Genomic DNA, 27,939 nt, shown 5'->3' with positions numbered 1-27,939 from the left:
CACTTCTACGTAGAATAGAGTGCCAGTTTTTTTAACAGCTGGGATCAAATCACTGTTGATGTTCGTGTTTGTATCCACTCTTGCATCTAGGGTTTTTGATATTGATCAATCAAATTGATCGTGAATATGCCGCATAGGCAATATGTATCGACAACACCTACAGCAGTGGCCGCGATCAGCAAATGTGTCTAAAGCTGGGCATACACGAGGAAATTTCAATTGCAAGGCCCATTACTTAGTGGGTGAGTTATGTGCTCACTGATTATGAAGCTGAGCAATTGATCAAAATACACGAAGAAATGCTGTGCCTTGCAATTCCTTGAGCGTGATCATAGGTTTGGGGATATACTCAAAACATAAGTAGTGGTTAATGATTTTCGTAATCATATCAAAATGGCTCATGTGTTGTCCTGAAAGCAAAAGATTGCCATCCTCTCCTGATATCTATACAATTTTCCATAAAGAAAAGGCTAAGGAAAACTAAGATTAAAAGGGCTAAACACCACCACCAACAACAACATAGGCCTACAAGTGTATAATGTAGCATGTGCACACATTATCATGTTGTGGATGGTGAATCAAGCTGGTCCCTACACATTCCCAAATGAATGCAGTGACCAGCCGGTGTTCACTCAGCTGATTGGCTGGAGGAGGTTGCATGCAACAAGCTTGAAAGTAGAGCATGTCTCTACTGTTTTGCCTGTTGCTCGGGGGATTAATTTGCCTGATGCTTGGGGGATGAATTCCTTGCAAATCCAAAATACACGGAGCAATCTTTTTACAAGGTGTGTGCAACAGGCAATTGCTTGGAAAATTGCCTCGTGTATGTCGGTCTTAAAAGGCTGCTAGAATAAGAAAATGCTAATTTATTGCACATGCTGAGGAAGCCTGATTACCTTATCAAAATAGCCGAGTGGGAGGGTTTCCAATGAAATACTTTTGTGTAAAAACTGAACCATCATATGTATAAAAGAATATTTGAATATTAACTGTACCATTAGAGAATGAATTTGGAGAAAACCTTCTGATTATCACAAACACTCGCTGATCAGCAAGACCTTCCCTCTAAGCTTTTAATCCGATAAGCTGATTATCTATTTGTTTTCATGAATTAGAAGACATTCTTTGATGTATTACTGAGCTCAATCATCTGAAATTACTGGAGCGTGAGCCACCCAGGCTGGTGGCTCAGCATAGTATTTTATTAACAGAAGGTTTTCTCCAAATTCATTTCCTAATGACATTCAAATTTACGCATTTTTATTTATTTTCAGCTCAATTTTGCGTCTTTTTTGCTAATTTCACACTGTTTTTCAGGGTTTTTTTGTTGTTCTGCTTCAGCTTTCTTCGAGCAAAGCCACTCTCTTTTGCTCTTTTCAATGATATGATATTTTCATTCACAGCGGATTCCGTGTAGATTACTTAATTTTGAATCACCCTGTAGGCCCGGGCTAACAACAGGTCAGGTAAACCATTAATACCTTTTATACGAGGGCAAACGTTCACTTTTCCGTTGTGCACCCGTGGATGTGCCGTTCATGCTGCTGGTCTCAACTATACATTGCTAAATGTAAGTTTCCTGCATTTTACCCAGCATGTACTATATAGTTATGAGGGGGAACATGTTTGTATTCTGAAAGTTTTATGTTGCATTCTGAATCAGGGAGGTTTATTTATTATAAAACGCATAAGGCTATTATGCGTCATGAATATGATGAATAGTTCAGGTTATGCCGGGTGAAAAGGAGCTAAAAGGTATCAATGTTATATCTCAGGAGTTTGTTTTTGCATTTTCAGAAGTGTCAACGAATTTAGTTTGGTTTTGCTTTTTTGTAACGTAATAAATCGCCCACAATTTATTCCGTTAATATCCTGACACAAGAATGAGTGTTTAATTGTCCATTGGTATACAACCCGGGGTATACAAGCAGTTCAGTGGCGGATAGCTGTCAGCTTTTGGCACATATTCATGGGTAGCCTTTTAAATAAAACACTCTATTAAAATAAGGCTTTAATAGAAAACAGTACGGGAACGCTTAACATACACACCACATTTCGCCATACTGCATTTTAGAAACGCTTGCTGTTATAAGAAATTTTAATTGTAATTATTGCACAGGTCACGGCGACCCTGTGACCTTTCCGGAAAAAGCCGAGTGGCAGGTTTCATCTCATCTCATCTCATCTGTATAGTCAGCAAGACATCATTTCTCGACGCATCACGCTAACTGTGTATAAACCTCTGAATGATGCTTGCATTAAAGTTTAATTTTTACTTTTGGATTGGTAGTGGTCTTTAGCTGCTGACTTGAAACTCTCAAGACTATTACAATTTTCCAAATAAATATTTTCTGTGTAAAAACTGTACCATCAGATAGGTAATGGAATATATGAATATTAACTGTACATCTATCACAACAATTTTTGATAACAACTTGCGTCACAATTGATCTAGTATAGAAGGTAGAGAATTTATTTCAATCTTATATACGCTATTTTTTTTGGAATTAAGTGAAAATTAATTCTGTAAAAACTGTAATTTTTTTATGTAATTTTCACATTAGACCCGACAAAAGATTAACGTTTTGTTGTTATGATAATCTAATCTTTAGATTTCGTAAATAAAATTAGGGGTCTAATGTGGATTTAGGATGCAAACTGGAACAATCCAATGCCTTGTCAAAAGCATTTGCTTCAAAATGGAGTTCGGATGCACTTCGTAATACAACTTCCGCCACTGCGGGAAACCACATGCACAGCAGAGCACGTGGCCGATATCAAAATCGATTTTATGTATTGTGTATGTAGGCCTATTCATAGGACCCTCGTATTAATTGTCTCTATGCGCTTGAGAATTCAAACTATAAATAATGGTAGCTTTATTATAATACACATTAATGTTTTAAGCAGATAAAATTCCAAAATATGATGTAGTAATGAAGTTGCGATTTATTAATATTATATGTTTAAATTTTCACGATGACACTATCAAGTCCTTCGTGGTCGAGCAGTCTAAGGCGCTGGTTATATGGTATACGTGATAGCGGCGCAGTGCAGCGTGGGTTCGAGCCCCGCCTCTGCCTAATTAATTTTCCTTCTTTTTTTAAATTTCATATTATGTTAGGGAAATGTGGCTGGGAGAATGTATGTATGGCGAAGAGTGGTGTGCTTAACATGCACATTTTTCTGTTCGCTGCGCTCGTAATAGACCATTGGTCATGTTGGTATCCCACAATATTAGAATGTAGAAAGGGAGGGGGAATTAGGTTCGTTTTATAGGACTATATTTTTGTGTGTTCCATAAATGATATGGTTGATATTTCAAATTTTCAATATGATTCATTTATTTATTTATTTATTTATTTATTTATTTATTTATTTATTTATTTATTTATTTATTTATTTATTTATTTATTTATTTATTTATTTAATTAATTTATTTATTCAAATCCTACATCATAAAGTATTGAGAGATTAATTGAAAATCATTCTTATATAACAATAAATAAGCAACTATATGATATTAAAGCATGATTTCTTCCTGAATTCGCAGAATTTTTCCTCGTCAAAAAGTCAATCGTATTAACCTTGCGTGACTGGACTCATTGGAAGGTTCGAAACTATAGCCCGGGAACTATACATTGGTCTACCAAAGTTAATGAATGGATAAATAGATCAGCATGGACTGACCATGCAAACTCCCCGGGCAAACTCACAGTGTGTAAGGAAAACAGGTCATTGCACTCAGAACGCTACTCAATTGTTATGCATAGTCGTGCTAAAGTCGATCAATACCTGGTGAAATCAAAGATACACCTTTTTGCTTTGAAATTAATTTTCTCGGTCAAATAAAAAATGTGATGCGATCAAGCAAAATCAGTCGGAACTCGGAAATATAAAATTTTCAGTTTCTTAAAGGAAAGTAACAAGCATTTACAAAGCTGCATTTTGCAGCAAAACACATTGAAATTGAACAACCAGTTCCAAAGATATGAGCAATTAAAGATTTTCCAAAACAAAAGGAAACAAAGGAAAATATTTCCTTTGGTTATATCTCAAAATCAATATTTCCGAGTTCCGACTGATTTAGCTTGATCGCATCACAAATAATAATTTTATTTTTTGTTGAACCATGAAATGGTATCAACCTATATTAGGGTGTGTTACGTACTTACTTACTAACATACTTACTTACTTACTTACCTCAGACGAAGTTGTGCTAGGACGTCTCTGTGTTCTAGAAACCTAGTCTTGAGAGAACGTTCAGTCTCTCCAATGTACCATTCTTTGCAGGTGCCCCTTGTAGTCTGCCCCTGGCATGGGACCAGTTACGTCCTTTTTCTCAGTTTTGTCTTTTGGCGCCACTAAAAATTGGTGCAATATCTCCTTTTCCTCAACAGCCACTTGAGGGTTGGTGATCACTATCTCTGCACGATGGAATAGAGTCTGTATTACACCAAACTTGTGTTCTAATGGGTGGTTGGACGAAAAATGCAAATATTTATCCGTCTGCGTTGGCTTACGGTATATTTTGATTTCTAAGGTGCCGTCAGCTTGGATCACGGTCGAAGTGTCCAGAAACGCGAGGGATTTATCCTCCTCTCCTTCAGTGGTAACTTTGATGTCAGGGTCCAGCGAGTTGAGATGATCTGTAAATTCCTGCGCGTGTTCTTTCTTGAGCTTTGTGTGTGTGTCGTCGACGTAACGTTACCACCACTCCGGTGGGGTGCTGTTTGTTCTAAATGTTCCATGTAAAGGTTACACACAATCGGCGAAACAGGCGAGCCCATAGCCGCCCCATGGATTTGCTGGTAATAAATGCCACGGTAAATATATTTGTATTGAGATCAAGAGTTAAAGTTCATCTGTATTGGTAATCCATATATAGAAAGATTTAAAAATCTTTCTATATATGGATTACCAATACAGATGAACTTTCATGCTAAGGTGTCAAATGAAAGAGAACAAAGTAAAGAATATAATAAAAAATAATTTCCCCATCGGGGTCACACTCCTCATAAGACCTTGGTCAATATTCATATTTTGAGTCCTTTTCATATCTCAAAATGCCAAGAAGGTATGACCCTCCCCCCGAGTGATATCAAATGAAAGAGAAGCAAAGAATGCATTAAAATTATTTTCCCCACCGGAGGTGACACTCCTTATAAGACCCTGGTCAATATTCCTATTTTGGGTCCTTTTCCATATCTCGAAATCCCAACTTAGATATAACACCCGAGTGGTGTCAAATGTAAGACAAAAATATAAAGAACAGAATAAACATAACTTTTATACCGGGGTGACACTCCTCGTTAGACCTGGGTCAATATTCATATTGTGGGGACTAATTTTCACCACTAAAAGTATCATTTTGAAAATAAAGTCATGATATATGCATGTAGTGGTCCTCAAACCGCAGAAATATTAGGCTTTTTCATGTCAATTATACGTGTATTTATGTAAAATAGTCGATTGACCCTTTCAAGTCCAGAAAAGCTTGTCAAAATGGCAATGGATCGGCCGTCATTCATGTAAAAAAACAGATGTACCAGATATTGAATATACAATTATACAACAAAATGTTCTTCGATGTCTAACCAACATGAAAAAGAGTATTCATTCCCGACATATGATATTACATTATAAATGGCAAACGAATTAGTTATGATATTAGATCAGCATGTTTCCTTAAGAATCCGTTCATCAATTCAGTCAGTAGGTCTGCCTACGTGAACTGGATTGGATTGGGTATAGATGTGCGACTTCGATTCCGAAAACATATTCTAAAAATCGTACCAAATTTTACGGAAAATAGACTCAAGTATATACTAATTATCGATTATGTTCAAAATGACGGTAAATTTGCCCAATTCTATGTTCCCAAATGTTGCTAAAAACAATGAACTTAACAATTGTTCCGCTAAGTAATTGCTGTAAGAATATGTATCTAGTGGGAAATATGAGGGCCAACTCAAATATAAATACCATGAACTTTGGCCCAACGTAAGCTATAGGGCCTTATTTGCTTAATATGCTCAAGTGCTATCAGTGTAACAACTCTGATCCCCGAAGCTGCTTTTTTTGCTGAGAGACTATCGGCTCTTTGGTGTAACATTTGGGGACATTCTGCCCATAATATTTGACCTATGTGGCTCACGTGCACACGTTATGCTCAAGTGCTATTCGTATGATTTTGATGAATGTTTTCAGTCATCCAGGTGTAGTATATGCAGTTTGGAATTAAATCCAAATACTGGACTTACTATTTTTAGCAAAGCTACGTTGTGTGTGATACTGTCACACTTCATTAGGCAACTGACCCGCTGGACTGGTCATGTGACAGATGGCTAGCTAGGAGTCATACTAACCCTTCAGTATAGAGCGGACACTATAATAAGTGAAACTGAACAAGTCCCGCAGGAGAAAGACCACATTGAAAAGTCACTCAAAAACTGTGGCTAACCGAACTGGGCATTCTTGAAAGCCAACAAGAAGAAAAGCCAGGATAACCAACAAACCAACCATTCAACGCGTCAAGAAACATCTGAAAGCGTACGGGATTGCAGCCTCGTTTAAACCAGGAAATACCCTCCATGGAAAACTTGTTCATGTCAAGGACAAACAGCCCAAAGAGAGATCTTCTAATCTTGTGTATGGACTTGTGTGTGCAGGCAAAGATTGCACTGGATACTATGTGGGTGAAACCAAACAAGCCCTAAAATCCAGAGTAAACCAACATAGGCGGCCGAGCACCAACGAAGCCCAAAACTCAGCTGTTTAAATTTACACCTCAGAGAAAGTGGTCATTCCATAAACATCGAGGATGCAACCATTTTAGACAGGGAGGAACAGTGACACCGCCGAGGCATCAAAGAGGCTATTTGGGAGAGAGTAGAATCACCATCACTCAATAAAAGGGGAGGCTTACGATACAACAAGAAAGATCTCACGCATGGGACAGAGCCATCAAGCCGATCCCTAGCCGTCTGTCACATGACCAGTCCAGCGGGTCAGTTGTCTGATGAAGTGTGATGGTATCACACGCAACGTAGCTTTGCTAAAAATAGTAAGTCCAGTATTTTGATTTAATTCCAAACTTCCTATTCGTATCATTATTTACTGAGAAATAAAAGACCTTTCTCCATCTCGACACCCATTATTCACGCAGTTCTGCAACAATCCATTTGACATCAATAAAACCAGAAATCAACCCGTCTATGCTGGTCGTACTTGGATAATCTATCCAACAACCGATGCGTCGTTGTATTAGCAATCTTATTAGACTCTCTCTGCCCGGCCACGTTTAAAGGAAGTCTCCGGCAGTCACAACATTATGCCTTATAGAAAAATAATTATCAAGCACAAATCACGTGGTTTTGTTTAAAACAAACTCATAGTGACCATAAAAATGAATAAAAATATCCGTCTCTCGGCACGCGATATTCAAAATTCCCGGGCGCCGAAATTGTCAAGTGCGATGACGTCTCAGTAATACAATGAAGGCTGGCAACAATGGAGCACAAATAACCATTGCGTCATTGCACTTAGACAATTTCGGCGCGGGAATTTTGAATATCGCGTGTTGAGAGACGACAGTTTTTATTCGTTTTTATGGTCAATATGAGTTTGTTTTAAATAAAACCATGTGATTCATGCTTGATATACTGTTATGATATAGCGCTATCTCATTGATATTATTTCGAAATGTGAGCACATTTGTTACATTTTTATTATTTATGCTTTTCTTTGTATTTCAGGTCACATATATTTACAGTACTGCCAGCAACCATCATTACAGAAGGTGTACCACGAAATGCAACTCGACGAAATTAATGTTTACAAAATCTGTATGAAAACCTGATGAGAACCAAATGACATCGATATGATATGATATAATTATGCGCATGCTCGTATTGGCGCAGTGGTTTGGATTACTAGTATATAGTGTCACACTCAAACCATGTGCAAAAGTTGATGGAAACGTTGAGGCACTTGGTTTGTCAACATGGGCAGTTTTGGTGATCTCCACGTCTGGTTCTGTGGCCTGAATAAATCATCAGGAGAAGACGACCTAACTTTAGGAAATACATGCCGAGTTGATGCATTGGATCTCATCTTACAATTTGTAAGCACCATTGTACTTTGTGTAATCCTGCTAATCGGTGTATGCTTAAAGGTACCACAACCTTTGTGTATTACGAAGTTCCCAGCTCATACTTGCCGATGGTTGCTTCTTGTTGGATTGCTAATACTTCTGTTGGGCTCACTTGCAGAAGGTATAATAACGGATTCAACATTTGATAACAATGAATCAACCAAACCACATTTGTATTTAACACAATGTTTTGCAATACTGGTAACACTTGGGACATACTATTGTCTGCAATTAGCAGAAATGTACCGACTGAAGTCATTGCTAATGGGAATAAGTGTATATTGGATATGTTCCTTATCGATGCAGACGCTACGCTTGCTGAGTCTGCAAGAGATGGACGCGCCACTATCAGATACGGCAAGGTTTTACTTTGCGACAGCAATGATAGTCATCTATGGGGTTCTTTTGCTTCTAAATTGTTTTGTAATACAGGTATGTATTATCTTACCATCATTGGTTTGGTTAATTGAAAGGGAATATTCAGATTCTCACATGTCGTGCTTTGTACCTCATTATAGAGACCTGTACCAAAATAATATGATTCGCAAGTTTTGAGTTAAACGTTTTCTGGCAACCTTTTCTAACTTTTACGAATAATTTTGAAAACGTTGTGTGTTTGCGGGGTTAAATCACTGTAATAGTAGACGTTAAAGCTCCTTTAAAATAATAAATAAAACAATGACAAAATTCAATGTTATTTTTCGTGTCAGAAATATTGGCAACAGAGAGTACCTGAAGAATATGAAGACCATCTAGATGTAGACATGTATTACAAGTCTGATCACGTAAACACGTTATCAACATTGACATATTGGTGGTTAAATTGGCTTCCAATACTTGGTTATAAACGTGTCGTAACCATTGATGACTTGGGTATATTACCAAAAGGGCACAGAACGAAGAGGATCCATAAGTTATTCAAGCAAGCATACGAACAAGAGAAGGTATGTTGAGGCATATTATAGAGCTTTATAGTTGTTATGAAATCCATTTCAAAAAATAATTACAAGTAGTAGCGTAAACTTCCGACCAGTGGCTCAAAAATAAAAATGCATAAGGCAATGACAAAAAACCCTGTTCTACGGGCGGACGAACCTTTCAAGTAGGGTCTGTCTGTCGGTCGGGCGTTTGTTTGTTTGTTTGTTTGTTTGTTTCCAGGAGGCTAACATTACCTTAACATTTCATCAGAATCTGAAAAAGATGTTTTCTTAAAAGATTCAGCCATAATTAATCAATTTTGGTCCCAACAATGATTTTAGCAAAATTTAAAAAATAAAATACAAAACACAAATTCTGGGTCGGTCGCCTAAGCGACCAAAAAGGCCCCGTATTTCTTCTTGATATAATACACATGAACCAAATAGTATGATTATCAGCCCCAACATCCCAACAACATGATTTCCTAACAATAGTATTACAGAAATGGTAACAACATGATCTTTATTCCTTTTTATTTGAAATCAATCCTCTTACATCCCATGCATTACGATTTTACACCTCTCTCACTGTAAAAGATATGCTTTACATTTCCTAATCTTTTTTGCTTACTATGCTAATGTTACATTATTGTTTCAAAATTGTACCCAAACGGTTACATTTCAGCACATCACATCAAAGCTCCCATTGGGCGTCCCATTCCTTTTTTTAAAGGAATTTTTATTACCTTTAATACGTGGTGAAACAATCTAAGCAAAGGATGTAAGAATAAGTTCAGTATGCCAATTTGAATAAAAATGAAAATCCATTTTGTCCATGAAAAGACTATACTTTATTAATACCTAAATAAAAGTTCGAATTTTTCTCCAACCTAATCCTAATATCATGTTCCTAACATCCACCATATTCACCTCGTTTATGTCTCATTGTGTAGGCAATGAACAATAGAGATTCGCCATGTTAAAGGGGCATTTTATGATCCAGAGCCCCACCCCATTTTTCTAAAAATATCGTCAAATGTGGATTACGTTCTACGTTCTGGTACACCAGAACGAAATTACAACACTGGTGCCTATGGTGCAGTGTAACAGTTCACATAATCATGCATAACTTGCATGACTTGCAAACGCAAAATCGGAATCAACTGAAATTTTTGGAATAAGCTTTTTTCATAGATATCTACTGCAAAATGTCATAAAACATGTCAAAAGAGGATGCTAAGGATCCGGCGGGCTAAGGATCACGAAATGCTCCTTTAATCCCGAATGTTCACTCAGGTAACAGGATACATCATTGCATGTTTATTTAGTGGATCAGCTATGTACACTACATGTATAATAATAATAATAATAATAATAATAATAATAATAATAATAATAATATACACTTATAGAGCGCGTAACAAACAGAAAAATCTTAACAACAAGATATACTACAAAATTAAAAGTCCAATAGAGCAAGACAAGATAAAATCAACCCGGGAAAATCAAGCAAGATTATTTACAACACAGCATAATTCTGCGCAAAACGAATTATAAATCACGACAACCACCAAAGGTGCTTTCGTAGTGTAACACAGGGGAAAAAGCAAAAACAATGCAAGCACCAGGCCGCGAAAACACCCGGAGACACCAGAAAACACGCCTAGTGGTTGAAGGAAGAATGCAAACAATTAATGATGCAAACAATCAATAAAAAACCCAAAGAAATTCATAATATAAAGACAGTCTGAATGGTCCCTAAAAAACAAACAATATTGCACGAGGATGAAAGATGCGGAAAACGAGGCGGCAAGCAAAGAAAATACCCTCGTGAAATACAGAACGATCATAATATAATGCATACAATAACACCAGAAACAACATAACAATATGCAAGCAATAAAAATATGAAACACTAATGCCCTAAAGAACAAATTAGATATCCAAATTAAACTGGTATGTTTTGGTAACGACTTGAACTGCTCTACGGATTTTGCTTTGCGTTTGCTGCCTTGCTATTGAAAAGTACAACCCGTTGTGCCCGTCCATAATGGAAAAGTCCACTCGAGGACAATTTTCTCTTAAGAATTTTTAGTTGGCGAGTTCACATGGCAAGGACCCCTTGCTATCTTGGCCTTCGGGTCTCCACACTACAAGAATAGAATAGAAAATTAATACTGTTCTGCTAAATACTAGCTGTAAGGGTATATATCCAGGAGGAAATTTGAGCCCCCAAGTGTGAATCTTAGACCAAATAGATAACATTTCACAGGGGGCCAATAGCCCAATTATAAATATCTATAACATGGGCCATGGTAAACTAGAGGGCCTTATTTGCACACAAATACGGCTATAACCGAATACTATTGACATGGGCCTCAAGTACTTTTGAGTGCTCAAGTGCTATCCGTGTACGAACTCTGAGCCCGGCCCTGAAGCTGCTTTGTTTTCTGGGTAACTTCTGGCCATTTGGTGTAACAGTCGGGACACTTCTGTCCATAATATTGGACCTTTGGGGCTCATGTACACACGATAAGATATAATGCTCAAGTGCTATTCGTATCATCAACGGTTGTAGCTGCATTACTGAGAAACGACCGTGAGAAACGATTGCCCTTTATTTTAAAATTTGGCCCTCTTAAGACTTAGGCCCCTAGCGATGAACATCTGGGTCAAAATGGACTGATAATTGGACTGATAACATCTGGGTCAAAAATTATGGACTATAATTGCTCATTATGTCTTGTATATATATTATAAAAATGAAAATAAATGAAATACTTCCCAAATCAGCCTGCCGGTTGCAAAGGCCTTAATCCCCTGTTGTTAAACACATTTTAATTGGATTAAGTATTTGACCTGCCCAGCTCACTTAAGCAACACATTTTGGGATTTGGGGACTCAATTAAGTTTAAGAAAACAATCAAATTATGATAAAAAAAAGTTTTTATATCAACAACGTAAACTCGAACCCCGACTTTATATCATCACAATCCGCCACACAACGGCCGAGATACATGTGGGTACGTTTTGTTCAGATTTAAGTTGAAACATGTTTTCTAGAAATTCACAGAAAATCGCATGACGATGCGATCAGTTAGCAGCCTGCACAACCGATTCTTTTGTTTGGCAAGGCTCACTCAGTCATTTAATGAGGCAATAAAAACGATCGAATTTGGTGTTGAAATGAGCTAAATTTTTAGTTACACCTTTTCGATGTAAAATTAATTTTCTCGGCCAAATGAAAAGCAATCATTTTCATTTTTTCAGTAAATGTCAGGAAAAATTGTAGTGCTTGATACTGTATTTTTTTTCAAATTCTAGTGTTAAACTTAGGCGTGAAATTTAGTCATTTAGTGTAAGATTTTCGATTTTGATAGGCTTAAACTCTGTCCGCGAGCCTTTTTTTGGATCAACCTTTTAGCTTTTCAAAGTAAGATAGTTCGCTAATGAAGGATTTTTCCCAACTTTCTAACGCACATCACCGTGAGCGATATATCATAGTTTTGTCAGAATTTGCGTTTTCATTTCACTATTTTAACTGCCGGCTGACCATTTTTCAAAATCAACGAGTGAAATCTAAGGCTAATACTAGCATTGTGGATCGATATCCCTGGGTTTAGTAGGAATACCGGCATGGCTACAGTGTTGCTAGAACTTCAATATAGCAAAGAAATTCCCAGGCCTATAGCGCTCCTACTGATCATGTTTAACCAGAACACTCAATTGGGGATTTGGGCTACCAAATCGCTGGTCGGGCAATTTGCTTTCAATGGAAAATTGACCTGGATAAACAACAAAGGAAATATCGACTATTTCTGTTGGTTGCTCTCGAGATAAAAGTACTGAGTTAGACATTTTCGGAGTAAGAAGGAAAAAGGGTAAAATAAAAACGGAAATTCTAACAAAACTATATAGACCCACACGATGTGCTTTACAGAGGTGGGAAATATCTTTCTTTAGCAAACTATATTAGTTTGAGACGCTAAAAAATGAATTCCGTAAAAAGCTCGCGTGCGAACTGAAGGCCTATAAAAATCAAAAATTTAACACTAAAAGACACAATTTGATGCTTAATTTTAACACCAGGATTTGTAAAAAAATGTATATCCAAGCACCAAGTTTTTAACTGACATTACTGAAGAAAAATAAATATTGCTTTATATTTGACCGAGAAAATTAATTTCATAGCAAAAAGGTGTATCTCTGAATTGTGCTGATTTTAACATGTATCGATCGACTTTCAGCGCGACTAAGCATTTCTAAAGAATCGGTTGTCCAGGCTGCTAACTGCGATATTGCGAAAGAAACAGAAGCACTGTTTACTATCGCTAAATGAATAGGGGGCATAACAAAAGGAAGGTCCGAAATCTTAAAAATCTGTGTTAAAAAGCTACCAGGCGTAAAATGTCTCATTTGCATAACAAGGAACAACTTTAATAAGTTGATTTCTCATAAGTTGCTTAAGAACATATCTTACACTTCCCATAATGCATTTCTTCCAATTCAGTTTTCTGTACTGATTTGCTATGTAGTGCAACATGGGTCGATAGTGAAGAATGTTCAGCCAGTCTAATTCTCAAAATGAAAACAAAGGAAACCGGTACAAAATAATAGGAGCGTCATTAAATGAGGGGATGTATTATGTTGCAAAAGATTTTGAGAAGGGTAAGATATCTTCTCTAGTGCCAATACCAAGATTTATTACTGCTGATAAACATAGGGAATAGTGCCCTTATTTCCTACACACTAAATATGGTCTAAACCCTTTTGAATAGTATTTTGAGTGACGGGATTTTTTGCGAAAGCGAGTGAAGCAGGTTTCTAAACTACCCTGTCAGATTTTAATTTTCTTGATTTTCTTTATAATTCGGCCACCGTTTGTGGTAAATCTTACAGGATAATTCACCTGCATGAAACCAAATAATCTTTAAAAAAAAACCTGGAGGAATTCGTTGAACTTTAAGCCAGAGATGGGGAAATAAAAAACCCTTTAAAGGGAGTGCTCAGGCACGATTGGAAAACATGGTTGTGCAATGTAGGTCGGTTGTAAATTCATGTTTGTAGGTAGGAGCTAGGAGGCAGTTGGTCAGTGTGGGATTTATGCGCCCTTGTGGCTGCTATGATGGATGTGCAGGCATCGCATTTATTTGAGCTGGAATGGGTATACTAGTAGATTGAATGAACAGTTGGAGACATTGTTTTTTATCTATAGCGATATTATGTTTATTGACGCAGTAAAATGTTTAATATATAAGGTAACAATAGAGTAAAGCAAGAGGCAATGTATGAGACAATAGTGAAGTAGAATACAGTTATAATAATATGTATGAATTACCTAGAAGAATGGACAGGGTAAATATTCTTTAAACTGAAACTAATATTAAATGCGAATGCAGGTGACAGAGTAATATTCAAGGCAATTTTATCCTGTTATAAGCGTGTACTATAAGTCTATTCATAACATTGTTTTACTGGTGAACTGTTCAAGAAGAAGTTTGAAATTAAATATATTTGATGACTGATCATTTTTTTTCTAGTGATACTGCATTTTGATGTGAACATATGCAGTGTTTTATTGTAGTTGTTCATGTGCTCACATGTTTAAATGAGAATATGATTTTTGTTTAAATAGCATTACTAACGTGATGCATGCCTCCGCACTAAGCTACTTTGAATATACTGAAACAATATGATATTATTAATAATATCATGCATAGGTATAGTTTCGCAGACCTTCAACTGTTACCCTCCCTTTCATGTTGAAACCCCGGGGGGATCACTCGCATACCAAAGTGGTATGCATGCTCGTCCCAGCACCTCAAAAATGGACCCTAAATGGCGTAATCAGTGTGGAAAGATTTCACCCCTTATTGGCGTAAGACTCTGTAAATCTTACCCCTAAAATATGGCATAATTCGGCGTAAGAAACTAAAATGGACCCCTAAATGGCGTAAATTCTAAAACAAACCCACTGAAGTTGAAAAAATATACCCTAAACGTCGAAACTTTACCTGAAAAGCACCCTTTTTTCTAAAAACGGCGACGCCGCCACAAGGCCAAAAATCAACCCTTTTTCGCCGTTTTTGGGGACGAGCATGCATACCACTTTGGTATGTGAGTGACCCCCCCGGGGTTGAAACGCAGTGGCTATTATTTTTTAGATAAAGAAAGTTTGAGGAAAGGAGTCTTGAGGCAACTGTCATTCTTTTTAGATGATAAAAATATAAATTTGGGCCGAGTTGTGGGTTAAATTTAGATGGAGTGACGTAAAATGTGAGTGACCTCTGCATTGGGTAAAAGTTGAAGGTATAGAACTGGGCCTGTTTGGGTTAATTATTACCATCCACAACATGCTCATTTATTAAAGCAATGTTCTTCAACCCCAACATGTTTGTATGTTCATTGGATGACCTTTGAAAATTGGGATACGAAACTCATACTTGGCAATTTGAGGTTGAATTGGACACTATATTGTTTAACTGAGATTATTGAAGTATGCCTTTGGGATGAGGCCATTGTGGTATAGTGAGTGCTGGGAAGTTCATTAGTGGCCACTGTTCTGCTATAAAAAGTGAAGGTCTCCAGTGGGTGATGCTTGTAATTTTATGGACCAGTAATTGAGCTAAATAGCCAAAATTGTCTTGGGGCTTTTCTCTCTGATACACAAGACAATAAATTTGGTCCTGGTTAGTCAGCTTGTTCTGTGTATAATTCCCAGGTTAAGTGTATTACCAATTATAGTTAAAAACACAAGTATTGACAGATTTGGCAAATTTTGCATAAATGGGACCTTGGCAGTGGGGTTAATTTCAACAAGAGAGGGATACATGTAGTAAGTTGAAGGTCTATGGAACTATACTAATGATAAAACTTGATAAATTTGTGTCTGCGGGATATTCCAATCTGTTGGTGTTGAAGATGATGCTGTGGATATAAATTTGTATCTGCGGAATATTCCAATTTCTGGAGACATTTGGTAAACTTGGTATACCATGCAGGCTGACCTAGCTTGCTGAATGTCCATAAAACAAAATCTGTTCATGGCCAATAGGTAACTTGCTAACTTCAACTTCAACTGACATCATTCCCAGGTAACAAAACCCTCCACTAATGGCAACAGAACATAGTTTTATAAATAATTTCATGGGAAATGAGGCTAATATTTCATCCCCACCTCTGTTTAAAATCTCACTGCTGCATATATTTATGAACTATGTCATGAGGAGTGAGGTTAATTTTGGAGCAGGCATTAGTCTGCACTTAGTGCATTTCTATTACTGAGATACCATGCATTATTCCACAAAATATTTTTAGTGATTACAAAGCAAAAGCATTTGCAAAAGAAGCTCGACTTAAAGCTACTTAGGTTCAGAGGTCGATTTTTTTGATTTTTATTCCAAGGTCTAACCTGAATGTATAATATTCACTCAGGTGTACCTGAGCGAAAAAACAACAACAAGAAAACGTCCTTGATGGTGTTTACATCGTGTAACGGTTATTCTAGGCGTTTGCCTTGCAAATTAAAAAACACCTTCACAATAGGAAATGGCCCTAGCAACCGGCAGACTGAAAGAATATAGAAATGTCAATAGTTGGCATTCCGGGAACTTTCAAATTTCACGCGTTATACCGGGGCGTTATACAAGAAAGCAGCGCAGCACTGGTGGTAAATATAACCATAAAAATATTTAATCATTATTTTTTTCCAGCCATGGCTTAATTCCGAATTGTCACCTAATTTGGGTGTACTTGGTCTTGGGTCTAATCTCTATCATGGAAAGTTTGCTATATCTTTCTAAATATAATGATTGTTTGTTCTAGATTTGTGTTTGAGCGTTTCATATTTGAAAGAACTAATGTTTAATTGCAACATTTCGAAACTACAAACCCAAACTGGGTGCTATGATGTACAAGATTGGGCTAGGAGTATGCATTTTACCAAGTTAGCAATATGCATTTCCTTCATGTTGCCAATGCATGACTTTCTTTATTATACTCAAAAACGGATTTTATTATACATGTACTAGAAAGTTGTTTACGTGCATATAGGCTCCTTCACAGTCGGTTTGTGTTGTGTATGTTTACAACTGAGCCACATATAGACTGGGTTGCCGGGACTACCAGACAAAGAATCTGTTTTTGACTATAATTTGGCCTCCTATCAGTTTTACTGATAAGATGGCTAATTGATTTGACTATAATTTGGCCTCCTATCAGTTTTACTGATAAGATGGCTAATTGAAAATAAACACTTATTTTGTAAACAGATAATGCTCTGTGGTTATTTATGGATGGAAACTTATGAAATTGCTATTAATGAAATAATTAATATATTAAACATACATTTTGCTTTGTTAACGATTAAAATCCGTTCACAAATAAGGTTTTTAGCACATTTTGAACAATTTTGCTCTATGAAAAGGATACAATTGCACCCCTGCTGATCTGACTACTGATAAGCTGTCAACAAGCATTGACAAGTAAAGTGTGACCACTAATTAAACAATAATAATGAGAATTATCTGACCATTCCCTGATCTGACCAGAGCTGGGTATAAATAGTGCACTACTACCAACACTAATTGATGTTGGGAGTGACACTAGTCGTCGAGGGGGGGGGGATACCAGCTAGTAATTGGGGTAGATAGTGGCTTTGGGAATCCCTGGGATTGAGTAATCAGTCTTTTGATTAGGCCAATGAAAGTCGATTTTGAGTTTCCGTCACCGCCCTCACTTCATTTTCTGACCCTCATTTGAATTCATTATTGTGACTATTTTTAATATACTTTTGAATCTCATTAGGGCTAAACATCCATCTTCAAAGTGAGTGAGTGGCAAATAACAACACATTTTACATTCGTGTTAGTCATATAACGAAAGGCAGAAAAATAATGAATAATGAAAAAGTTACCTCACTTGTTTTCAGAAATTATGTGACGGGAAACTCAAAATTGACTGTTAGTGGCCTTATGATGTGATTGTAACTACCAGTAAACTATACATTGCGAATAAATATATCTAAAATTAATTACCATGCTTCAATATCAAGGTTAACAGTTACTGATAATAGATAATTGGATTGTCATGAAATTAAGCAGCAAACATTCTTAAGGTTATCTGAATATAGATTGTTGGATTGTTGTAAAACTCAGAGGATGTGATTTCAATTGAGCCGTTTGTTACAAGTATGAATTAAATGTAGACCTATTTAGCACACATTTTCCAATTCAGCTTTGGACATGAAAATGTTGAGTATTTCCTAGTATGTCATTGGTGGTATTTACCAATAAATGCCAATATTTCGCACCCGGTTAGTTGTGCCAAACATTCAAATTTACTAGCTTTCCAAGTACCGGTACTTGCAATGCAAAATTATGAAACATGATCTTCATCCATGGCGTTGTCTTTTTAAAGACATTTCTTGTTTAATTTCATTGTAATCATGGTAATAAATTTATAATTCCAAGCGTTCATTTGCAATGTATATCCTCACACATAATAAATATTTTATGATGTAATAACGAAGGGTTAATTTTCTTTTTATTTTATTAATGGACGAAGTTTTTCCTTATGTTCAACCAATTGGTTATTATTTTATGATAAAATCAATAAAGCAATTAAAAGTTTAATAGCAGCAAATATATCATGAAAATACATAAGTTAAGGAAGTTTTATTTAATTTTAATGCTTGCACGTGCAATCAAAAATTCGTCAGGGAAGTATAGCGATATAACAGTATTACCATGGCAATGGTTTATTGCCCCGTACTATAAAGAGGCTGTACTCACCACCTGTACTACAATTCTGCTCTTTCCAAAGACGCTATTCTTATAGATGCAAATGATCAGCATGATGTGAGCAAATTGCGATCCAGGTTTTTATCCCTGTTCGTTGCCACTGACAGGTTTGACGATAACGTGACAATTCGAATCATATCGAAAGATCACATGATCTGTAAAAATATCAATATCGATATCAATACTATTTGCAGCAACGAAACGGACCATATCTGATGTACTAGACTGTCTATTTGAATAATATAAATTGGGTCACAAACCAATTCGGCCACGAATCGTCAATTCAGTCCCAAACCAATTCGCCCACATGCCAATTCGAACCCTGTATAATTGATGTACAAAAAAAGTTGGCAAAATTTAACTTTTTCGTGATTTTCTCCATAACCGTTGTTTTTACACCAAATCTGTATATTTAGATGCCTTGATGTCTTGCATTTGGTCACAAACCAATTCGTTGTACTTTTAGGGATTCAATCATGTTTCACCGTTGTTCATCACCGTTTAACAACGATGCGGCAGCGTCGTCTGCGTGGTTTACTTCGCGAGGGCAGCTACCGAGCGAAGTAAACCACGCAGACGCGCCGGACGCGAGTTGTTAAACGGTGATGAACAACGGTGAAACATGATTGAATCCTTTCAACAACGAAAAGAAGCTAAAGATCGTATAATTCACGGATTATTTCACGAGGAATGTCAATTAATCATTGCCACTCAGCCTTACAAAAACTTCGACGATTGCTCTGTTAAAATTAGCAACAAAACTGGGATAAAACTACAGAATAAAACTGCAATGTTTAGCCGCTACCTGACAAATACTGAATTCAACTTGTAAGCTTGCATACGCACAAAGGTTCCAGATATCATAGACATACCACCTAGACCTGTAACTGCCCATCCCTAACCGTGGCAGTAGGTGAAGCCACGTATCCAAGGTGATTTTGGTCGGGTGGTCGGACGCGGAGAAATAAGCGTTCATGTCTGGAACGATAAACGCGATCGTTTGCGTGATTGCTGCGCCGTTATCGCCCGCGTCAAATGCAACGTGTTCTGTAGACGCGAACATGTCTGCTTGTTTGCGTCCGGGTTGCGTCCTTGTCAAAATCGTTGCTAAGCAGTGTTGACTTCGCTACGCAAACCAAAGTTAAAGGTCTAGGTTCTTGTTTGTCTGGGCCAGATATGACGAATTTTACGCGCTCTCGCGTAACGCGTATTCTCGCTCGCGAGAGCGTATATACGCTACAGTAAAAGTGTGGGTTCTTCGCGGATTAACAACGGTTGGCTCCTGTATAAAGGTATAGGAAGAGTTGTTAAATGTGCACTTAACCCTCTATCTTTTTAAACAAATATCCTAAAGAGTCGTGCGATATGTTGAACTTTATCTCTGGTCATAAAGAACAAAAAAGTCAGTGGTCGCGTATATGTACGTAGCCGCAGTTTGTAGCCCTCACGAGCCCTCACGTGCTCAGCGAGCACGTAGCGCGAGGCGTTCAACCGAAGCGCTTGCTGACGCAATCTCTCTGGATAGTATATAAAAGCAACAGAGCCCGAAAGTAGTGCTAATCTTTACGATCATTGGTTAATGAGATTATAGTCACTTATTGTACTCTGTGCACTTAACTCTACATCTTTTCCTACAGAGTCGTGCGATATGTCAAACTTTTCCCTTGGTCATAAGGAACAAAAAAAAGTCGGTGGTCGCATATCTGTAGGATCATTGGTTAATAAGATATAGTCACTTTAAAAAAAAAATGTGTGCACTTAACCCTCTATCTTTTTAACCAAATATCCTAGAGAGTCGTGCCATATGTCAAATTTTTCCTCTGGTCATAAGGAACAGAAACGTCAGTGGTCGCATATCTGTAGGATCATTGGTTAATGAGATATAGTCACTTTTTTAATTTTGTGCACTTAACCCTCTATCTTTTTAACCAACTATCCTAGAGAGTCGTGCCATATGTCGAACTTTTCCTCTGGTCATAAGGAACAAAAAAGTCAGTGATCGCATATCTGTAGGATCATTGGTTAATGAGATATAGTCACTTTTTTGTACGTTGTGCACTTCCCAGCAAACACAAAAACGTTTTAAAAACGTTTTAAATAAGTTATATTTTGGCTTTTGGTTTAGGTAAAAACGTTTTAATAACATTAAAATGTCGGGTTATATAAAGGTCATGATAACGTTTTAAAACGTTTTGTATGAAAAAACACACTACAACAATATTTTTAAATGTTTTCAAAAATGTTATTGTAAACTATTTTTGCAAACATTTTGCCAAATATTGTGTCAATACTTAAATAACATTATGTTAAAATATTTGAACCCAGCAAACACAGAAATGTTCTTAAAATGTTTTTTTCAAAACCTTTTAATAACATTTAAATGGCGGGTTATATAAAGGTCATGAAAACGTTTTTAAAACGTTATTGGAAATATTTTTTCAACCACAAAATAACATTCTGTTTAGAATGTTTTGTATCAAGTTTTCAAGAATGTTTTTGGAATGTTATTAAAACGTTTTTATACCCTTTATATAACCCGACATTTAAACGTTTTCTGTAAAACATTTTGTTTGCTGAGCAGTAGATTATCAAAAATTTTGATAAAAAATAAAAAACGTTTTATACTCTTAATATACCCTTTATATAACCCGACATTTAAACGTTTTCTGACAAACTTTTATAACCTTTTGCGAATGATGTCGAAAACGTTTTGTGTTTGCTGGGTTAATCTTCTTTTTTTACTTCTGGATATCGTTTGGAGTCAAATGATTTTTCATTTTAAAGCTTATGATGTATATTTCTAAACACGAAATCGAACAAAATTGACCGCGAGCCGACTTTACAGCTGTTTCGTGGTGGCCGGTCACATATATTCATTAACATATTAAATTGTTTATCCCTTTGGTCAATATCGAATTGGTTTATGGCTGACTTAGCTCGGGACCAAATTCATGAATTGGCATATGGCCAAGTCAACTGTGGCCGAATTGGTTTGGGTCCGAATCGACCTGCTTCCATGCTGATAGCAGAAAATGGCGAAAAAGTACGTACTTTTACAAGGAAAAAGAAACTTTTCTAGGCATTGTTGACATGGTGCCTTCGCGAAAGAAAGTTTCCTACTATAAAGACCTAACTTTTGAGATGGTTTGTATGTTTGAAGGTGCAAAATTAACAATAAGGCGCCCGGTTATACCGCCGCGTTCAACAAGTCATCTTCACGACACTTGTAAACAAACGAGTTTGACAGATGACGTCAGACGCTATCTCTGTCTTGATAATATCGACATGGACTAATAATATAGAGCACGTAGTGCGATGGACTGGAAACTTGAGGCATCGATCTGAGGACAGCTTTCAAACATAAGTCTTGATAGTAATACGCTGTTTTACTTAGCCTATATCTGGTGGCAGCAGCATTTTTCTTCAGTCACGTGATAATGGCACCGGCGGATAATACACGGGGGAAGCCGACGACGGTGTCCACATCTTTTTATATTGCACTGGTATAGGAGTTACAAGAGCCTGATATTGAATGATAGAATTCGCCATCTTCGTCATGTGAAAAATTTTGAAGAATAGAAGGCTGATGTTGCGCCAAAACACGTAGGCCTATGTAAGTGTATAATTAGGCCTATTTAATGATTCGTCCTGTGAAAAAATGTGAAGAATAGAAGGCTGACGTTGCGCCAAAACACGTAGGCCTATGTAAGTGTATAATTAGGCCTATTTAATGATAAATGAACTACCACTAAAAACTTCTCTTTAACATCACATTCAAATAATAATTACATTGTAAATTGGAACTGACAGGAATATCTTGTTTAACATAATGTACAGAGCTATCGATTATGATGCAGTCATGTCTACAGTAGAATTCATTTTCGACCTTTGCAGGACTTAAACCCCATTAAAAGCTATTAAACCAAGATAACACTCATTGAAACAGCTCAACTGATTAAATCGGATCTTCTCTGGTTGTGCACATGTGTCTGTTTTATATGTGCGATATCGCTATGAGGTGCTATAATACAGCTTCAGTTGGGTAACTGATTATAAAGGAAACGCAAGGAAACAATGGTATGTGGACCTTTGTTCACGAAATGAGACAATGGCCTGCTTTTTGTTAACCAGCATTCTTGAAAATGAGCAACATAATGATTGTTGACTTAACACGGTTTGGAAATAATTTCTTCATATTTTTGATGTTATCTGTCGTTTACATGTCCTTCCTAAAACACAAAAGTGCGACTATTTCCAAACACCTAAATTAGCTAAAAATTTAGGACATGTTACAAAACTATATTTTCTAGAATTTCATAGAATAGTTTAAATGTAGCTCTACGAAAGTGCGACTATTTCTGAACATCTAACCTAGCTGTAATTTTAGGTCATGTTAGAGAAATATATTTGCTAGAAGTTTGGAGAATAGTTTAAATATTGGCCGGTTATTTTTCACACAGTTTTGTTAACTAGGCAAATGCAATATACTTCTAACATACACTATTTGTAAAGGTCGTGCGTCAATGGTGAGAGCACTGTGTATTGTGTATAGGAAAACGGACAGTAACTGCAGTATATATTACTGCTCTGCATTTGTAAAATACATCTTACCGTCTGATACCTTTTCATCATAGATGAGAGCATCAAAGAGGAGTCGACCACCCTCTTTGTGGCGTGTATACTTCACTGTTCATGGTACTGGAATGGTAGAATCATTGGTTATGAAGATAATGGCAGATCTTTTTGGTTTTGTGGGCCCACTTGCTCTGGGCCCCATAATTGTTTACGTCACCAATATTGTTGATCCTCCCATTAACGGAAACGTAAGTACTCTATTTTTTAATAAAATATATTTTATGATTGATCTTTTCTCTATTTTCCTGAGAGGGCGTGATTAATGACGGCAATTTTATCTACTTCCCATTGTAACTTTAATTTACGTATTAATAAAGGGTATGATTGTCACAGCATAAGAAAAATGCCCCCAAAACGCATGTTTTTGGCTCTTATTCCCCATAGTTGATCAAATATATATAAATTTGACTTTCCTTGCCAGTTAGAATTAACTAAATGATTAGGATTTTAGGTAGTTTCGTTTGGCAGAACAGAATAATATTTTTTTAATCCCAAAAAATTAGTGCTGTATTTTTCTGATATTGGGAGTAGACCTGAAAATAGCCATATCTACAATGTTATCATTAATTGCATACCGATATCCTAGACGATAGGAGCAGAAGAAGGAAGAGAGCATCAAAGAGGAGTCGACCACCCTCTTTGTGGCGTGTATAATTCAATGTGAAAAAGTAGAAGGATGTGGTTGAGGATGTTTCATGACTCTCATGAATATTATTGTTTTGATGTTCTTATGACTATTATGAATATCAATTGCTGTTTTATTACTTTCTTTAAGGGGGTAAAATTTTTGCATTTTTCTCAAAAATTAATTACACACTGGTAACAAAAGTTATGTATATTATTGGGGCAAGGAATCCAATTACTACACTGAAATTTCAGTGAATCAAGACAAGCGGTTCAGTAAATATGATAGGAAATGAGGTACATCCTAGCGGTACCTCATTTTCTATCACAAGTATCGAACCGCTTGTCTTGAGTCACTAGCCTGTCACTGAAATTCCAGTGTAGTAATTGGATTCCTTGTCCCAATAATATACATAACTTTTGTTACCAGGGTGTTATTAGTTTTTGAGAAAAATGCAAAAATAGTCACGAATTTATTGAGGGGTGTAGTACCCCCTTAATTCACATACTTTGTTTACTTGAATGTTTTAATTAGACAACGCCTGGGTTTATATCAATGGAGATGTTGTTTACAAATGGATTTGTTCTAGTTGGTGTCATGTTCATTGCTACCGTATTACAGTCAATATGCACTCAAACATATGAATATTGGGTCAACATAGAAGGTGTACACATCAGGTCCGCAATTCAGGTAAGATACAGTACAAAACTAAAATACAGTTATTTGTTTCTAATAGATATACAATACACAAACACACTCAAGGTTTGTAAGAAGATGTTTTGTCCAAATTAATATAGATACACAATACACAAACACACTCCAGGTTTGTAAGAAGATGTTTTGTCCAAATTAATATAGATATACAATACACAAACACACTCCAGGTTTGTAAGAAGATGTTTTGTCCAAATTAATATAGATACACAATACACAAACACACTCAAGATTTGTAAGAAGATGTTTTGTCCAAATTAATATAGATACACAATACACAAACACACTCCAGGTTTGTAAGAAGATGTTTTGTCCAAATTAATATAGATACACAATACACAAACACACTCCAGGTTTGTAAGAAGATGTTTTGTCCAAATTAATATAGATACACAATACACAAACACACTCCAGGTTTGTAAGAAGATGTTTTGTCCAAATTAATACACAATACACAAACACACCCCAGGTTTGTAAGAAGATGTTTTGTCCAAATTAATATAGATACACAATACACAAACACACTCACGGTTTGTAAGAAGATGTTTTGTCCAAATTAATATAGATACACAATACACAAACACACTCCAGGTTTGTAAGAAGATGTTTTGTCCAAATTAATATAGATACACAATACACAAACACACGCAAGGTTTGTAAGAAGATGTTTTGCCCAAATTAATATTTATAGGTTAATGAACGCGTATTACTTGTTGGGAGAGAAATTAGACAAAATAATGCACGCGCGCTGATGTTGATGCGTCTAATGCACGAGCCCAGAAGGGGGGAGTGTATTAGACGCATCAACATCAGCGCAAGTGCATTATTTTGTCTAATTACTCAAGCAACATGTAATACAAGTTCATTAACCTATTTCATACACGAGAGGAATAAAACATGTGATTTTTGCTGTCTTTATAACAAAATTATCACTAAAAATGTTGGAAAATAGAACCAAATATAAATGCATCAACCCGCCGAAAAATGGACCAAGCCTACGCGGCGCGAACGCGTGCGAAAACAATGCGGGTAGTCCGCGGAGTGCAATTAGACACAATCAATGCATGGTTTGGATTTTTCTAACGCTTGCTCTGATTGGTTCTCGCTATCTAAGAGTGTATGAAAGATACACAATACACAAACACACTCAAGGTTTGTAAGAAGATGTTTTGCCCAAATTATTAGACACAAATGGCAACAATATTGACAAGTGATATTTTAAATTTATCGAAAACTTTCGATGCCATTGCATGAGAGTACATGCAAACTCAAATACGTCCACCTTTTTCTGATCAGTGTTGAAGGTAGGATACGGACAAGACAATAGATCTTCTGGAAAATGCAAATGAAATGCATTGTTGTAATATGTTCCAATGAAAAATGACCTTTTCACTTGATATTTTTGACATTCTAATATTGTAAGAGAAATTCCAATAATATGATATTGATATATGATATATGATGGATATTTTCAAGAAGCTAAATTTACGGAACGGAATATAATTGTTTTGGTTGGTGGACAATGAGTGGCTGCATATATTTTGCAGAATGTTTGAATTAAAGAATGGAGTGCATCTAATGTCTCATATAACACGGGCCACATCATTATTTTAAGTAAAACAACTCGGCTTCGCCTCGTTGTTTTACGCCAAAAATAATGATGTCGCGTGTTATAATAAGACGATAGATGCACGACAGCGGCCAAAAACAATACCTTTATTCTCATTCTTAAACATTTTAATTCAAATAGATATATTAATCATAAGTATATCAAATTTTAATCAAATCAAATCCTAAATTTTACCAGGAATTACCTAGGGCTTAGAATCGATAAGTCCAGTTGTTGCTATGCACCTCCGATTGGTTCAAATAGCGCATGTGAGTACCGTGTCGACAAACACGCGCTAAAGTGTGTGATATCGTGTCATATAGCACACGGGTAAGAACCAATGAGATTGCAAGAACATTCTCAAGTGTTTCAAAATGAACGTTTTTGGCTAAACAACATTCCTGAGATTTTAAAGGTGCGAGTCTTGACGGAGGCACCAATCATGTCGATAGTTTTCGAGACAGAATATACCCAAAAACGTTGCTTTTTTACCTGACGGGTTTTGAAGTGTGTTTAAACTTTAATGTAGAGGGTCTTATGGGTCATAATTTATTCTATCATTTCATCTGTCATAAAACTATCCTGATGACGCTATATTCGTCTCTATGGTCACAGGCCTATCAAAAATACCATTGACATGCTGAGTGCTGGGCTAGAACGAACACTTCCACGATACAATAATTGGTACCTAATACTAATGGGATTAATTAACACACCTGACAGATGGACTGCTTTAGTATTTTCTAGACTTCCGCCATAACACCGCGGTTAAGGCTCTAAGTTGTGCTTGGTCACGTGTATAACATCAGATCGTGTAGCACGGCTTCACCAAATATATGACTATTTCCGGCAATTTGTCCCGATTGCAGCTAATATGAGAGAATAACGAGGTGCTAGTTTGTAATGTAATGTGTCCATTTCTAGCCTCTAACCTAGACTGAAAATTATTCGCACCTGCCGTCAGTACCGTGTACTTCTTCAGACCATGGTATTTAGAGAGCATTTTCAAAATATCTTGATTAATTTACACACATCTTCTGCGCTTCAAAGGAACTTTCAGGAATACCTTGAATGCCACAAGTGTCTGCTTGCTTCTAATGTCCAACTTCAAAACTTCTTTCCAGACAATTGTTTTCGAGAAATCTCTTCGGCTCTCTAGTTACGCTACAAGTGGCGGTGAAATGACGATCGGCCAGATTACCAATCACATGTCAACGGATGCCACTAACATATATCATGCGTTTCAAAGTATCAATGGTTTATTGACATTTCTTATACAGGTAGTAAAAGACTTCCCTTTTGCGCTTTCTGATAATTTTATGGTTTATACTTTATACCCGGCATTTAGACGTTTTTCTGTAAAACGTTTTGTGTTTGCTGGGAAAAGAGTGTGTGAGGTGTAGGGCGCGGTGGGTTATGTTTGCGCAGAGGCAGAAGCTATGGAGTAATCGGAAATGTATGTATCTTAATTTTCTAGAATAGAT

The 27,939-nt window shown here is 36.6% G+C and overlaps 1 protein-coding gene across 1 annotated transcript; it reads left to right on the top strand.

The window, feature by feature from the left end:
* Positions 1-1,522: 1,522 nt before the first annotated feature.
* LOC140150368 (ATP-binding cassette sub-family C member 9-like) lies at positions 1,523-27,858 on the top strand. Its single transcript, XM_072172377.1, has 6 exons — positions 1,523-1,570; positions 7,758-8,587; positions 8,866-9,099; positions 23,507-23,695; positions 24,667-24,822; positions 27,736-27,858. Exons 2-6 carry the CDS (start codon positions 8,006-8,008, stop codon positions 27,856-27,858), a joined length of 1,284 nt encoding a protein of 427 aa, XP_072028478.1. The 5' UTR covers positions 1,523-1,570; positions 7,758-8,005.
* The last annotated feature ends 81 nt before the right edge of the window (positions 27,859-27,939 follow it).

Source organism: Amphiura filiformis, chromosome 4 (assembly GCF_039555335.1).
Source record: "Amphiura filiformis chromosome 4, Afil_fr2py, whole genome shotgun sequence".
Classification (NCBI taxonomy): domain Eukaryota; kingdom Metazoa; phylum Echinodermata; class Ophiuroidea; order Amphilepidida; family Amphiuridae; genus Amphiura; species Amphiura filiformis.
Note: the sequence above shows the minus strand (reverse complement) of the source record. Positions and strands in the feature narration are given on the sequence as shown.

Bases quoted from the DNA above. Each gene is read 5' to 3' on its own strand.
- LOC140150368 (XM_072172377.1), top strand. From the start codon at position 8,006: ATGGGCAGTTTTGGTGATCTCCACGTCTGGTTCTGTGGCCTGAATAAA. The intron at 9,100-23,506 runs GTATGTTGAGGC...TTTTCATCATAG, and splicing joins AAGCATACGAACAAGAGAAG to ATGAGAGCATCAAAGAGGAG. The intron at 23,696-24,666 runs GTAAGTACTCTA...TGTTTTAATTAG, and splicing joins ATCCTCCCATTAACGGAAAC to ACAACGCCTGGGTTTATATC.